Raw genomic sequence first — 13,861 nt, 5'->3', positions numbered from 1 at the left:
TTCGTTGGCAGTTAGAGGCGTAAGATCTGACGTCGTATTAAATTAGTAAAATGTTTTTGTAATGTGAGTTGTAGATAATTGCATTTACAGCTATCAAAAGATGTGTACTAAATTCGTATATCAAATAACGTGATATAATCTTGATTAATATTAATTTAATTAATGATCAAGATTGTGTTACGTCATTCCATACATATCTTATATTGTCTTCCTTTATAGACGAGAGCCTGTCTCAAACTGTTTCAACCTTATCCATCACAAAAAATCATTTACTTAAAACCAGAGCTTTACAGACCTTCAAGAACAGGAAAGCCCATTTTTATTTCTTTAGTTTAATATTTATACACTACTCCTGTCCCTCAACCAATATATATGGAAATGGAACAAACATCACCCTTTCTTGCAACAAAGAGGTATATAAATATTCTTGATTCTTTGTTTCCTCTTGTTTTTAGCTTAGATTTGACCAGTGTTAACGTGCTGGATTTTGAAAAGGCTTTAGAATTCATCAGTTAAACTCGCAAGAGGTATATAAATTTTCATGATTTTTGGTTTCCTCTTGTTTTTAGCTTAGATTTGACAGTGTTAACATGGTGGATTTTGAAAAGGCTTTAGAATTCATCAGTTAAACTTAAACAAGCTGCATGAAGTAGCAACATATTAGAAATAGCTATGCAAAAAATTAAAACAAGATTTCACCATATATATACGCATGTCTTGCTAGTCAGACTTTTAATTTCTGAATATTACATGTTTTCGTGTACCAGGTATGCAGTTGTGACAGGAGCTAACAAGGGAATTGGATTTGAAATATGTAGACAGTTGGCTTCTAATGGGATTGTCGTTGTGCTAACTTCCAGAGATGAGAAGAGAGGCCTTGAAGCTGTTCAAAAACTGAAGGAGTCTGAGCCTGGTCTCTCTGACTATGTGATTTTTCATCAGCTTGATGTGGGAAACCCTGCTAGTGTTGCTTCTCTTGCAGATTTCATCACGACTCAATTTGAAAAACTTGATATATTGGTATTCAGGCCAACCCTTATTTTCCTTGAAATTTCAATCTTTTTCTTAATATAACTGCATTCTATGGATTGGTGATTAGTAAATATATGCGTTCATAATGGAGATAGTATCTCCTGTAATCCAGCACAATTGTGGACACTTTTGTTAAGAAAGGATATAATCGCCAAGAAACTTCACCAGAGTTTACCCTTAATTTCTCTTCCATTAATAGGTGTATAAGGAGAAAATGAGGCTATAAAAGTACAACCGGAATCCAATTTTATATGTTCAATATTATAGTTCATGATCATGAACTTCATCATAACGTACATCTCAGAATAGCAATGGGTCTCCAAGTTATGTGCTCGTTTTAACGCTTTCAAATCCATTTAAATAGGGATACTGTTTTGAATGTACAGGTGAATAATGCAGGGATTGGTGGAGCTACACTAAACGCTGATGCATTTGTTAGAGCCACAGAACTTTCTGGTGGTTGGGTAGGTATCCTATATACTATATGTTTCTTTGTTGATCGATTGAGCTTTGTTGTCAAGTTAAATATATTGTGCTTAAAAGCAAATTAGAGAGATGATAACTGGCTATATATATTAACCTTTTGTTGTGGTATTTGGGCATGAAGCTTTCTTCAAATTAATGTCCGAGGGGATTAAGTTTGTTTGCATGATGCAGCCACAGGGAGAGCATGCCAATTGGAATGAACTTGCATCTCAAACTTCTGAGGCGGCAGAAGAAGGCCTGAACACAAACTATTATGGTGCAAAAAGAATGTTTGAAGGTCTTGTTCCCCTCCTTCAATTATCCGATTCACCAAGAATTGTCAATGTTTCCTCTCTTCTAGGATTATTAAAGGTAAAAAAAGTGACTTGCAGAGCTAATTTATATCATTGAAATTAATTTAAATATATTATTGAAACATGCACAATGTTGACATGTACAGAATATACCAAATGAAGGGACTAAAGAAGTGCTAAACGATGTTGAAAGCCTTACAGAAGAAAGAATTGATGAGGTATTGAACAAGTTTCTCAAGGATCTGAAAGAAGGATCCTTAGAAAAAGAAGGTTGGCCGACATATCTGTCCGCATACATTCTCTCAAAAGCATCTATGAATGCTTACACAAGGATTCTGGCCAAGAAATACCCAGCTTTCTTGGTGAATTGTGTTTGCCCGGGCTTTGTCAAAACTGACATAACGTGCAATACTGGCCTCTTTAATGCTGCTGAGGGAGCACAAAGTCCTGTGCGGTTGGCTCTACTGCCTCATGCCGGGCCTTCTGGCCTTTTCTATAGTCGAGATCAACTGTCATGTTTTTAATCCAAAATGAATGAAAGATTTAAGGGTTGTGATTTGATAGTTAGATCGTGGTGTTGTAAGTGGCAAGATGTCGAGTAACAATAAGGATTAGATTAAATATGACCAGTTCATTATAAGCAATGAACCTCCACCGTTTACTTATTGGTGGAGGAAACTTGAGGCGGTGAAAGTGGGAGGGTGTGTTGGCTATAAATACTCCCTCCCTTTCATTCTTTACGTCCAAAAATGGGAAGTGATTAAGGAAGGAAACATGGCGTCCTTGCAGGATAAACTAAAGGCTACTAGTTTCCTTCAGCATCGTATCAAAGAAGGACTACGAGTTGAGTATAGGGATATAAAAGATCCACTCAAATTGTGGATTAATCTGTATGAGAGATTTGAATATAACAAATCAGTAATACTCCTAATGGTTGAATATGACTAGACCCATTTGCTTTTACAAGACTATAAATTATTAGTGAATATAATTCTGCTTTATTTAATCTAAATTAAGATTATGTTGAGAGAAAATATATGAATTTTTTTTTTTTTGAAAAAATATTCTCCACTTTCAACCCTTCCAATATACTCCTGCAGTTCCATCATTCTAATATGCTTCTGAATTGCTGCTGTAGGAGCACATTGGAAGGGTGGAAAGTGGAGAATGTTTTTTCCAACATATTTTCTTCAGATATTTTCTCTCCACATAATCTTAATTCAGAGACAATACCAAATAAACCAGAATTATATTCGCTAAAGATTTATATTCTTGTAAATGCAAATGGTTCCAGTCATATTGAGCCTCTGGGAGTATTACTGGTTTTTTATGTTCAAATCTCTCCTTAAGATTAATCCAAAATTTGAAAGGTCCATATCAATTAAGTCCAATAGCTCTCAATTCTCTTGCTTTGTCCATTCTCTCTTTTATTTTTTAATTTATTCGCTTGTCTGAGTTAATTATTATACAACAGAATTGTCTTAAACTTGAGTTTTTATGCTTAGGTTGATTAATTAAAGACATAAGTGTATGAATATACATCCCAATAAAACATTCAATATGTTACACAAAGCTAAAATATAAAATATCCACTTTTTTTTTAATGACTGGAGTGTTTTAATCAGTTTACGTGCTCCTCAATTAATTCTTCGGGACCCTAAAACCACCAACTGAGTAAGAGTTCTAGTGACTATCTCTATTAACAACTGAGAAAAGACTTAAATTCAGGATCTTTTAAACAATACATCCAAAAGTTACTATCAAACCACTATTCAGTAAGTTTGATCTATTTCAATCAATCGGATTGATTATCATTTTATTCGTGCTCTCATACGAAAAGCCAAATGTGAATAATATGTCAAATCAACCACTATTGGATGATTTGATGATAAAAAAGCAAAAAGAGGTTCTATAAGCTCATGAGTTTGGGTTTCCATATACCCTAATAAGGGTGAGCATTGAGGGGTTTACGTGGTTGTACCTCAAAGAATTAATTGAGACTTGCTCAAATTGCCGAAACACCCCTGTCACAAAAACTAATAATAATAATATTATGCCAAATCAGAAATCTTATGCCATTGTTCATTTTTAATTCGTTTGCTGCAAGGGCAAAATGCTATGTTCACTGATTCCGTTGCAGCTTATACAACTTTCATAAGAATAAGATACTGAAACTTTTTTCACATCGTTTAGAACGCACAATGGCAGAGGCATCATCAAATTTTCTTGCAACAAAGAGGTAAATTCTTTCCTGGCTTGCTTGCTCGGTACATTAATTTTGATGTTAGTGATCTCAATTCAGCTCAGGTATGCTGTTGTTACCGGAGGAAACAAGGGTATTGGATTTGAGATATGTAGACAGTTAGCTTCGAAGGGGGTGATAGTGTTGGTAACCGCCAGAGACGAGAAAAAGGGTCTTGAAGCTGTTGAAAGACTCGGACACTATGGTCTCTCTCAACTTGTGCTTTTTCATCGATTAGATGTGACGGACCCAGCTAGTATTGCTTCTCTGGCGAATTTCATTACCACCCAATTTCCAAAGCTTGATATCTTGGTATGCTTTTTACCCTCTATTTTATAATGCTTAATTATTGCAGAAACCTGCATGTGCATCTGCATCTGCATCTGAATTTGAATTTGAATTTTTTCTTTTTCGAATTGTTGTTGTGTACTGGCGTCTGGCGTCCAAATTATCTGTGGTTCTGTAGTATGTCCAATGTTTGTCGATTGTAAATTTTTTCTTAGGAAGATTAGAAAAATTAATATGAAAATTTGGGAACTGTGTAGGTGAACAATGCGGGGACTGCTGGAGCAGTTAAAGACCCTGATGCTTTTTCGAGAGCTGTGAAGCTTGCCGGTGGTTGGGTAGGTTTTTACTTTATGCAAATGTAGGGGAAGTAGCAAACGGCATGTCAAGCATGAGCAGAAGAAATATTGAACATGAGAAAACGAATGTCTGACATAGTTGCATCACATAATCTTGTTGAAGCATATATGACTTTGATATTGTGGATAAATGTAATATGCATTTTGTATAAATTAAATCATAAATGGGATACATTTTGATTCTCAAGTTTTTTTTGTTTTTTTTTAATTCAGCCAGCAGAGCACATAAATTGGAATGAAATTTTAACTCAAACTCTTGAGATGGCAGAAGAATGCCTGAGTACAAACTACTATGGTGTAAAAAGAATGGCTGAAGCACTTGTTCCCCTTCTCCAATTATCTGATTCACCCCGGATTGTCAACGTCACCTCTTTGCTAGGAACGTTGAAGGTAATAGAAAATCTTCTACTTCTAAGATAACATGCTTTATGTAGACTTGATTGCTCTCGTATATATATTCAAAGTACTTGTAAATGCACACTGCTTTCTGAGAAAGTCCTAGATAGCTGATCACTCGGTTTCTTTAAAACACTGATATTCGCTTCATATTCTATCTGGCTAGCAAATTTTTTTGCTTCATTTTACATTGCTGAACAATCATGTTCCACACACGCCATTCTCAAGGGTCCTGTATAAAAGAAAGTGATAGTCATAAAAGTAGCAGCTTCTGACCGACTTCTCAGCAATTAACTGAAAAAACTAAGTACAATGCTTCCAGAAAAATTATAGCTAAACGGACAGATTAGATTTTTAAAATCTTTGTTAATGTGATGTAGTCATGTTATTGAACTAGTATTGCATACCTTTGGGCCGTTTGAATCCGGTTAATATTAGATAACTGGGGTAATATTTTTTAAATTGGGCAGATGACGATGTTTGGTTGGTAAAAAATTATTCTTGGAATATGTTATGACAAATAGTGGCATTTGGGAGGTAAATTGTTGGGAATCTTAATATCTTTTGTTTTGGGGGGGGGGGGGGGGGCTGTTATTAAAACTTATCCAAGGTAATATATTTTGTTTCCCATATTGCCCCTAAACAATTGACATTTGGTCCAAATTAGTTTTATATTTGTTAAGATTTACAAAGCACTCAATTCACTCATGCAGACCTTTTTGTCCTCATTTTTTAAATTTTTCGGATGACATTTCCCTTGTTATTGTCATTATTTATAAAAATGTCATTGTATCCAAAACTAGCCACCACTGTCAGCCACCGTGGATCGCCATCGAAGGTTGCCAAAAGTCGTCATAATGGCGTACGGCTGGTTGTATATGGTCAGTTGTGCGCCGGTGAGGCCGTTTCCGACCATGGATCACAGATCCATGGTCGGAAACGGCCAGATTCACATCCACATCTTTAGTCATGAAACAGACCAAAGACCTGACCATTTCACGGTTAAACTTGTGGCTGTGAAACAACTGGCGTTTCATGGCCAGATCTGTGGTCATGAATTTGGTCGTGAAACAATCATGGCCAGATCTATGGCATTGCCAGCATCACGGCCAAATCTGTGACACTATTGGCGGCCGCTAACAGTGGTGGTTGGCTGTCGGTAGTGGCTTGGGGTGGGTAGGGGTGTTTTTGTTAAGTTTAAAATATTTTTGGTTGTTAGGGTGTTTTTCCTAAATCTGAAAAGTTGGGGGTTAAAGGAAATTATTCACAAAAATAATAATAAAAAATACTATTATATTAATATTTGAAAAGGAGAACAATTTAGTAATCTATATAACATACCCACCTATTTATCCTCCTAACTAAACATATTATTTACCAATTTATTCGAATCAATCAAACACATTTTTTAAACATTTCTAATAATCTTTAAAGGTAATTTTTTATTCTGTTAATATAATATCCCTTTATATGATCTAAATACCCCCTTTGAGCTTAATTTTATTACCAGATGGTAATTATAAGAGTAATTTCTTATGCTCAGCTCCTACATGCATGGACAAATTATTGTAATTACACTGGCTAAAAATCTCATTGTTATTGTTTATATATATTTCTCATGGCATTAAATATGTCCGGCTGAAAATTTCCTGTCATGTTGGCCCAGAATGTTCCTGGTGAATCAGTCAAAGGAGTGCTACTTGATGTTAATAGACTTACCGAAGAGAGATTGGATGAGTTATTGAACAAATTTCTGAAGGATTTCAAAGAGGGGTGGTTAGACAAAGAAGGTTGGCCAGTGTATCAATCAGCATACATAGTCTCAAAAGCAGCTATGAATGCTTACACAAGAATTCTGGCAAAGAAGTGCCCGCGTTTCATGATAAATTGTGTTTCCCCAGGCTTTGTCATGACTGACATGAATTGCAATGTTGGCCTCTTGACTGTTGCTGAAGGAGCTGAAAGATGAGTGAGGGTGGCCCTACTGCCTCATGGCGGACCTTCTGCACTTTACTTTTCTCGAAATCAAGTGACAACCTTTTGAAGTAATTTACTGATTCCTTACAAAACAGTTAATCTCAGTGATAAAGATGGGAGTACTTTTATTTGGTTTTATGTATGCCTGATAAAATATATGGAAATTCTGTACATTTTAAGAGCTAGTATGGCTTCAGCTACCTAGCCTTTTGCCTTCTCTTTCTCTATAAACTCATTAAAAGACAAACATTTATTGATACTTTGATTCTTATAAATAATAATGGTGACTAGTTTGGGAAACGTTAACATCGATAGGAAGGAGGGAAAATAAGGGTAGGTAAGGAAAATATTATATCTATAATCCCTTCTTATAAACTTTCTCTTGCAATTATAACGTGATAGTTTATAATTGGTTAACTGTTTATAATTGATCTCACTTGATAAATTATCACGAACCAATTACGGAAAAAAAAAATTATAAAAAGAGTGTAGTCAGATACCAGACAGGTTTTTAATAATGAATCGCCAGACTTGACGGCCATATTGGCTATTAATGAATCTCTTTCAACATATTCTTACCTCCATCTTTGACCATAAAGAAGTAACATGCATGGACTGAAACAATATTAAAACTTGTATAAACTATTCATGTTGTCGGAATCACAACAACGTGCTCCATTTTTATATTCTTTAAGCATAAAGTAAAGAGATAAGATTAAACTTTGTCATTACATGCACCCATTTCTTCATCTTTGGTAAAAAATTAAAGCATCGAGTTATTAATGTATTAATCAAGTACGACCCGTTTTCATTAATGATTTCTGAAATTTTCAACAAATTTAAAGGCGACGCAAGAGCTGATTATGGGTTCCAGTTGTTTACTAGTTTACCCGTTTTGACTTGATGTTCATTATCATATATTTATTGAATCTGTTTTGTCTATAAGATTATTTATATGATTTAAACTTTTAATTATAAAGTGTTTATTCATACAAATAAGAGTTTAACATACTCTTTATCTTTAAAATATAAATTAGAGAGAATTTCTATCTCTATTCTAATTTTTATTAATAAATTACAAGTTTCTATGTATTTTATTTATTAATTCTCTTTCCTATTAAGTCTCTTTCTTAAAAATAAAGAGCATCTTCATTAAATTTAAAAAGTCTATTAGATTTGAATAAAAAATATATATTTTTTATTTAAAAATTAATAAAAATACTCTTTATTTATATAAAATAATACTTTTAAAAGAGAATAATTGGAGATACTCTTGAGCTCATTGTTCTGACCAAACATGCATTAGATTTGACTTATATTTTCATCACAATTCATCAACTACTCAGCTGGTTAATTGAATGACATCTAGTTTTAGACAACGGTCATATAGAAATGTCCTTCTAGTTCCTCTTACAGGTTGAAGTAGTATGAATCTAGAGGTATAATGAATAATCTAGGGGCGAGTGGGCTTAGGTGTAATACAAACAAAGTCGGCTAAGTGGTCCCGCTTCCTTCTTTTTATACTCGATGGTAGCAACTCGCAAGTGTTAAATTGTAGTTCAATCATTTTCTACACTTAATTAAGTTATACAATTGACCAACGAATGGCAGAAGCAACGAGGAGGTAATGTCTTTTCTTAATTTCTTTCTGTCATTACACTTTCTCACTGCATTCTATCTTCAGAAACCATTTTCTCTATTCAGGATTGCAGTTGTTACAGGAGCAAATAGGGGGATAGGGCTTGAAATATGTAGGCAATTAGCTTCCAATGGAGTCATGGTGGTGTTAACAGCAAGAGATGAGAAGAAGGGTCTTGAAGCTTTTGAAAAACTGAAAAAGTCTGGCTATCATCATGTGGTTTTTCACCAGCTTGATGTGGCAGACCCTGCTAGTATTACTTCTTTAGCAGATTTCATCACAAGTCAGTTTGGAAAGCTTGATATTTTGGTAAGGTTTAGATTGAAAATCAGTTAATTTCTTGAAAATTTTACTGCCCGTGTATTATATATTTTTAATGAAGGTGGTCACTGATCATCACGCATAATTATTTACTATGTGAAACTGTTTGGTGCATTAACTGTAAGAACACCCTATCAAAATATATCACGAGAATCTACTAGCTTTCTTGGTCAAATTAATAACTGTCTCTGGTCGATACATAAACTGTCAATGAGATATGTTGAACTTCTTGGCAGGTGAACAATGCAGGGATCAGTGGAGCAGTTTTTCGTGACGATGCTTCAGCTCATATCAAGGTACTTGCCTAATGATTTTTGGAAAATAATAATAGCTTTCGATACATTGATTGGTTCGAAAGTATAGTTTGCCTATATATTTTGTTGACTACATAAAGCTTCATTCCATGCAAGCTAGTCCCTCAATTTTCTTGTATCTACTGTTGAGTTGGTGAGTAGTAATTGTATGAATCACCACCATTAAGATAATTTTTTCTCCCAATAATGCAGGAAGGTGCGCCAATCAAATGGAATTTAATTATGACTCAATCTTATGAGTTAGCTGAAGAATGCCTTCAAATAAACTACTATGGCGCCAAAAGTATGTGTGAAGCATTGATTCCTCTTCTCCAGTTATCTACTTCACCGAGAATCGTTAATGTTTCCTCTACCTTGGGAAAGTTACAGGTAAACCATTTCCCTTATTGTTTTAACTTGTGTTGCATTTTAGTTGTCTTTCACAATATTCCGTGGAATGGTAAACATTGTTTATTGCTTCAGTATGTGACAAATGAATGGGCCAAAGGAGTATTAAGAGGCGTCGAGAATCTTACAACCGAGAGAGTGGATGAAATATTGAGGCAGTATCTGAATGATTATAAAGAGGGTTTACTAGAAACCAAAGGGTGGCCTGGTTTTTTGTCGGCTTATATTTTATCCAAAGCGGCTATGAGTGCTTACACAAGGAGGATAGTGTGCTTCTCTTGCAGATTTCATCGCCACTCAATTTGGAAAACTTGATATATTGGTTTCAGGCCAACCCTCTTTTCCTTGAAATTTCAATCTTTTTCTTAATATAACTGCATTATAGATGGTGATTATGGAGATAGTATCTCCGTAATCCGCACAATGTTTTTCAGAAATTGCGGACACTTTTATAGAAAGGATATAATCGCCAAGAAACTTCACCAGAGTTTAACTTAGTTTCTCTTCCATTATAAGCATATAAGGAGAAAACGAGGCTATAAAAGTACACCGGAATCCAATTTATATGTAATATATAGTTCATCATGAACTTCATCATAACGTACATCTCAGAATAGCAATGGGTCTCCAAGTTAGTGCTCGTTAACGCTTTCAAATCCATTTAAATAGGGATACTGTTTTGAATGTACAGGTGAATAATGCAGGGTTTATTGGAGCTACACTAAACGCTGATGCATTTGTTAGAGCCACAGAACTTTCTGGTGGTTGGGTAGGTATCCTATATACTATATGTTTCTTTGTTGATCGATTGAGCGTTGTCAGTAATATATTGTGCTTAGAAGCAAATTAGAGAGATGATAACTGGCTATATATTAACCTTTTGTTGTGGTATTTGGGCATGAAGCTTTCTTCAAATTAATTTCAAGCGGATTAAGTTTGTTGCATGATGCAGCCACAGGGAGAGCATGCCAATTGGAATGAACTTGCATCTCAAACTTCTGAGACGGCAGAAGAATGCCTGAACACAAACTATTATGGTGCAAAAAGAATGGTTGAAGCTCTTGTTGCCCTCCTTCAATTGTCCGATCACCAAGAATCGTCAATGTTTCTCCTCTTCTAGGATTATTAGAGGTAAAAGAAGTGACTTACAGAGCTAATTTATATCATTGAAATTAATTTAAATATTATTATGAAACATGCACAATGTTGACATGTACAGAATATACAAATGAAGGGACTAAAGAAGTGCTAAACGATGTTGAAAGCCTTACGAAGAAAGAATGATGAGGTATTGAGCAAGTTCTCAAGGATCTGAAAGAAGGATCCTTAGAAAAGAAGGTTGGCCGACATATCTGTCCGCATACATTCTCTCAAAAGCATCTATGAATGCTTACACAAGGATTCTGGCCAAGAAATACCCAGCTGTCTTGGGTGAATTGTGTTTGCCCGGGCTTTGTCAAAACTGACTAACGTGCAATACTGGCCTCTTTAATGCTGCTGAGGGAGCCAAAGTCCTGTGCGGTTGGCTCTACTGCCTCATGCCGGGCCTTCTGGCCTTTTCTATAGTCGAGATCAACTGTCACGTTTTTAATCCAAAATGAATGAAAGATTTAAGGGTTGTGATTTGATAGTTAGATCGTGGTGTTGTAAGTGGCAAGATGTCGAGTAACAATAAGGATTAGAACTGAATATGACCAGTTTATTAAGCAATGAACCTCCACCGTTTACTTATTGGTGGAGGAAACTTGAGGCGGTGAAAGTGGGATGGTGTGATGGCTAAATACCCTCCTCCCTTTCATTCTTTACATCCAAAAACTTTTGAGGGATTAAGTATATCAATCAAATCTCTCAATTCTCTCACTTATGTCCTTGTTATTTACTTGTTTACTTTATCTTTGAGTTATTACTAAATATATCATTAATATTACAACAAGTTATCAGTACGAAGAGTTTAACAAGTATAAAATTACACCCCTATTGAAACATGATTTGATCTTACATGTCTTCTTTAATTTATGTTTTTGCTCTTATGGTTGAATATTTATTATTATTAAATTCTACCTCTATAGTCGGATCTATTTATATTGTTAAAACCCCCTTCATGGACAGATTTATATATAATTGTCATTTTATTATTGATTCTTACAATTATCTCATTTTATATTTCATTTGTTAGTTTTGGATGCCTGAATGCATCCTATGACATCATCCAAAAGATGGAATAATTACATTACTTTAATGAATAGTTTTTGGAAAAGTCGAACCTTGTGAAGCTCCCGTAGGAGGCCTTGAGACTAGATGGAAATAACTATGATGAATGCGCCTAGACATTGCTCCCATAGGGGTGTTAAAAAAAGTGCAAATCGAACTGAACCGAACCGAAAAAACCAGTTAACGGAAAAAACAGTTCGGTTTTGGTTGAAAAATTCAAAAAACCGAATTTCGGTTCAGGAAAAAATAAAAAGCAGTCAACCGAAATTGGTTTTTGAACCGGTTTTTTATATATATTAATAAAATAAATATATATATTAAATAAAAAAATAATATAATATATCTATTAAATAAAAAATAATAATATTTAATGTATTGTTGTAGCGGTCATAGATATGTATGAATGTTTAATTTATTTGATATGTATTATTATATTTACAATTTAATTTAGGAAAAAATTAAAAAAAAAAAGGGAAAACCGGTTATCCCTCCAAACCGGTTCGAGAATTTTTTCAAACAAAAAAATCGATTCGGTTCAAAAAAGCGTTACCAGTATTTAACCGCTTTTGAACACTCCTAGCTCTCCATCTAGAATCTATGAACTAGGGGAAGTGATTAAGGAAGGAAACATGGCGGCTTGTAGGAAAATTAAAGGTTACATTTTTCCTTCAGCATCATATCAAAGGGACTACGAGTTGAGTAAGGGATATAAAAGATCCACTCAATTATGGATTAATCTGAATAAGGGATTTGAATATAATAAATCAGTAATATCCTGACGGCTGAATGACTGACCCCTTGCTTTACAAGACTATAAATCTATTACTGAATATAATTCTATTTTATTTGACCTAATAAGATTATGTGGAGAGAAAATATTAAAGAAAATAGTTGGAAAAATATCTCCACTTTCACCCTTCCAAATGCTCCTGTAGTTTCACCCTTCTAATATGCTCCTGAATTGTTGCTGCAGGAATATGGAAAGCGGAAAGTGGAGAATGTTGTTATTTTTTCTCTTTCTTTACAGATATTTCTCTCCACATAATCTTAATATTGACAATGCAAATAAAACAGAATTATATTCACTCACTGATTTATAATCTTGTAAACACAAAGGGTCTAGTCAGATTGAGCGTTGAGAGTATTACTGATTTGTTATGTTCAAATCTCTCCTTTATATTAATCCAAAATTTGAGAGGCCATATCAATTACGTCTGCTCTCAATTCTCTTGCTTTGTCCATTCTCTCTTTTATTTGTTTAAATTTAATTATTATACAACACACTTGTCTTAAACTTGAATTTTTATGCTTAGGTTGATTAATTAAAGACATAAGTGTATGAATATAGAGCTGAATAAAAATGCAATTGTTACAAAACTAAATTATAAAATATTTTTTAACGATTAAAGGTGTTGTTACAAGTTACACACCTCAACTAATACTCTAAGACCCTAAAATCATCGACCGATAAAAGCTTTAGTGACTACCTCTATTAACAACCAAGAAAAGACTCAAACTCAAGATCTCTGAATAATACACCTAAAAGTTGCTATCGAATCACTATTCATTAAGTTTGATCTATTCTAATCAATCAGATTGATTATTCGAAAAGCCAAAGTTGGGCAGTGAATAATATGTCAAATCAACCACCATTGAATGACCTGATGCTAAAAGAACAAAAGAGGTTTTATAAGCTCTTGAGTTTGAATCCTCACATATTATATGAGAGTGATCACTTATAAACTTACCCGATCGTAACTTCGAGATCTTAAAATTAATTAAGGGACGCACAACTATCTAGACAATCCCTCTCACAAATAATAATAATAATAATAATGCGGGGACTGCTGGAGCCGTTAAAGAGCCTGATGCTTTTTCGAGAGCTGTGAAGCTTGCCCGGGTTGGGTAGGTTTTTACTT

General features: G+C 34.4%; 2 protein-coding genes and 1 pseudogene across 2 annotated transcripts; all 3 read left to right on the top strand.

The window, feature by feature from the left end:
• The first annotated feature begins 251 nt into the window (after positions 1-251).
• Positions 252-2,378, top strand: LOC116135864 ((+)-neomenthol dehydrogenase-like). The gene is made up of 5 exons (XM_031421571.1): positions 252-413; positions 768-1,020; positions 1,419-1,496; positions 1,690-1,869; positions 1,958-2,378. The coding sequence occupies exons 1-5, from the start codon at positions 373-375 to the stop codon at positions 2,333-2,335; spliced, it is 930 nt and encodes a 309-aa protein (XP_031277431.1). The 5' UTR covers positions 252-372; the 3' UTR covers positions 2,336-2,378.
• Positions 2,379-4,012: 1,634 nt separating this feature from the next.
• On the top strand, positions 4,013-7,062 carry LOC116135866 ((+)-neomenthol dehydrogenase-like). Its single transcript, XM_031421573.1, has 5 exons — positions 4,013-4,050; positions 4,119-4,365; positions 4,599-4,676; positions 4,911-5,087; positions 6,760-7,062. Exons 1-5 carry the CDS (start codon positions 4,013-4,015, stop codon positions 7,060-7,062), a joined length of 843 nt encoding a protein of 280 aa, XP_031277433.1.
• A 1,598-nt stretch (positions 7,063-8,660) lies between these two features.
• On the top strand, positions 8,661-11,322 carry LOC116135867 (annotated as a pseudogene).
• Positions 11,323-13,861: the final 2,539 nt, after the last annotated feature.

Source organism: Pistacia vera, unplaced genomic scaffold (genome assembly GCF_008641045.1).
Source record: "Pistacia vera cultivar Batoury unplaced genomic scaffold, PisVer_v2 Contig304, whole genome shotgun sequence".
Classification (NCBI taxonomy): domain Eukaryota; kingdom Viridiplantae; phylum Streptophyta; class Magnoliopsida; order Sapindales; family Anacardiaceae; genus Pistacia; species Pistacia vera.
This window is presented reverse-complemented; position numbering and strand designations above follow the sequence as displayed.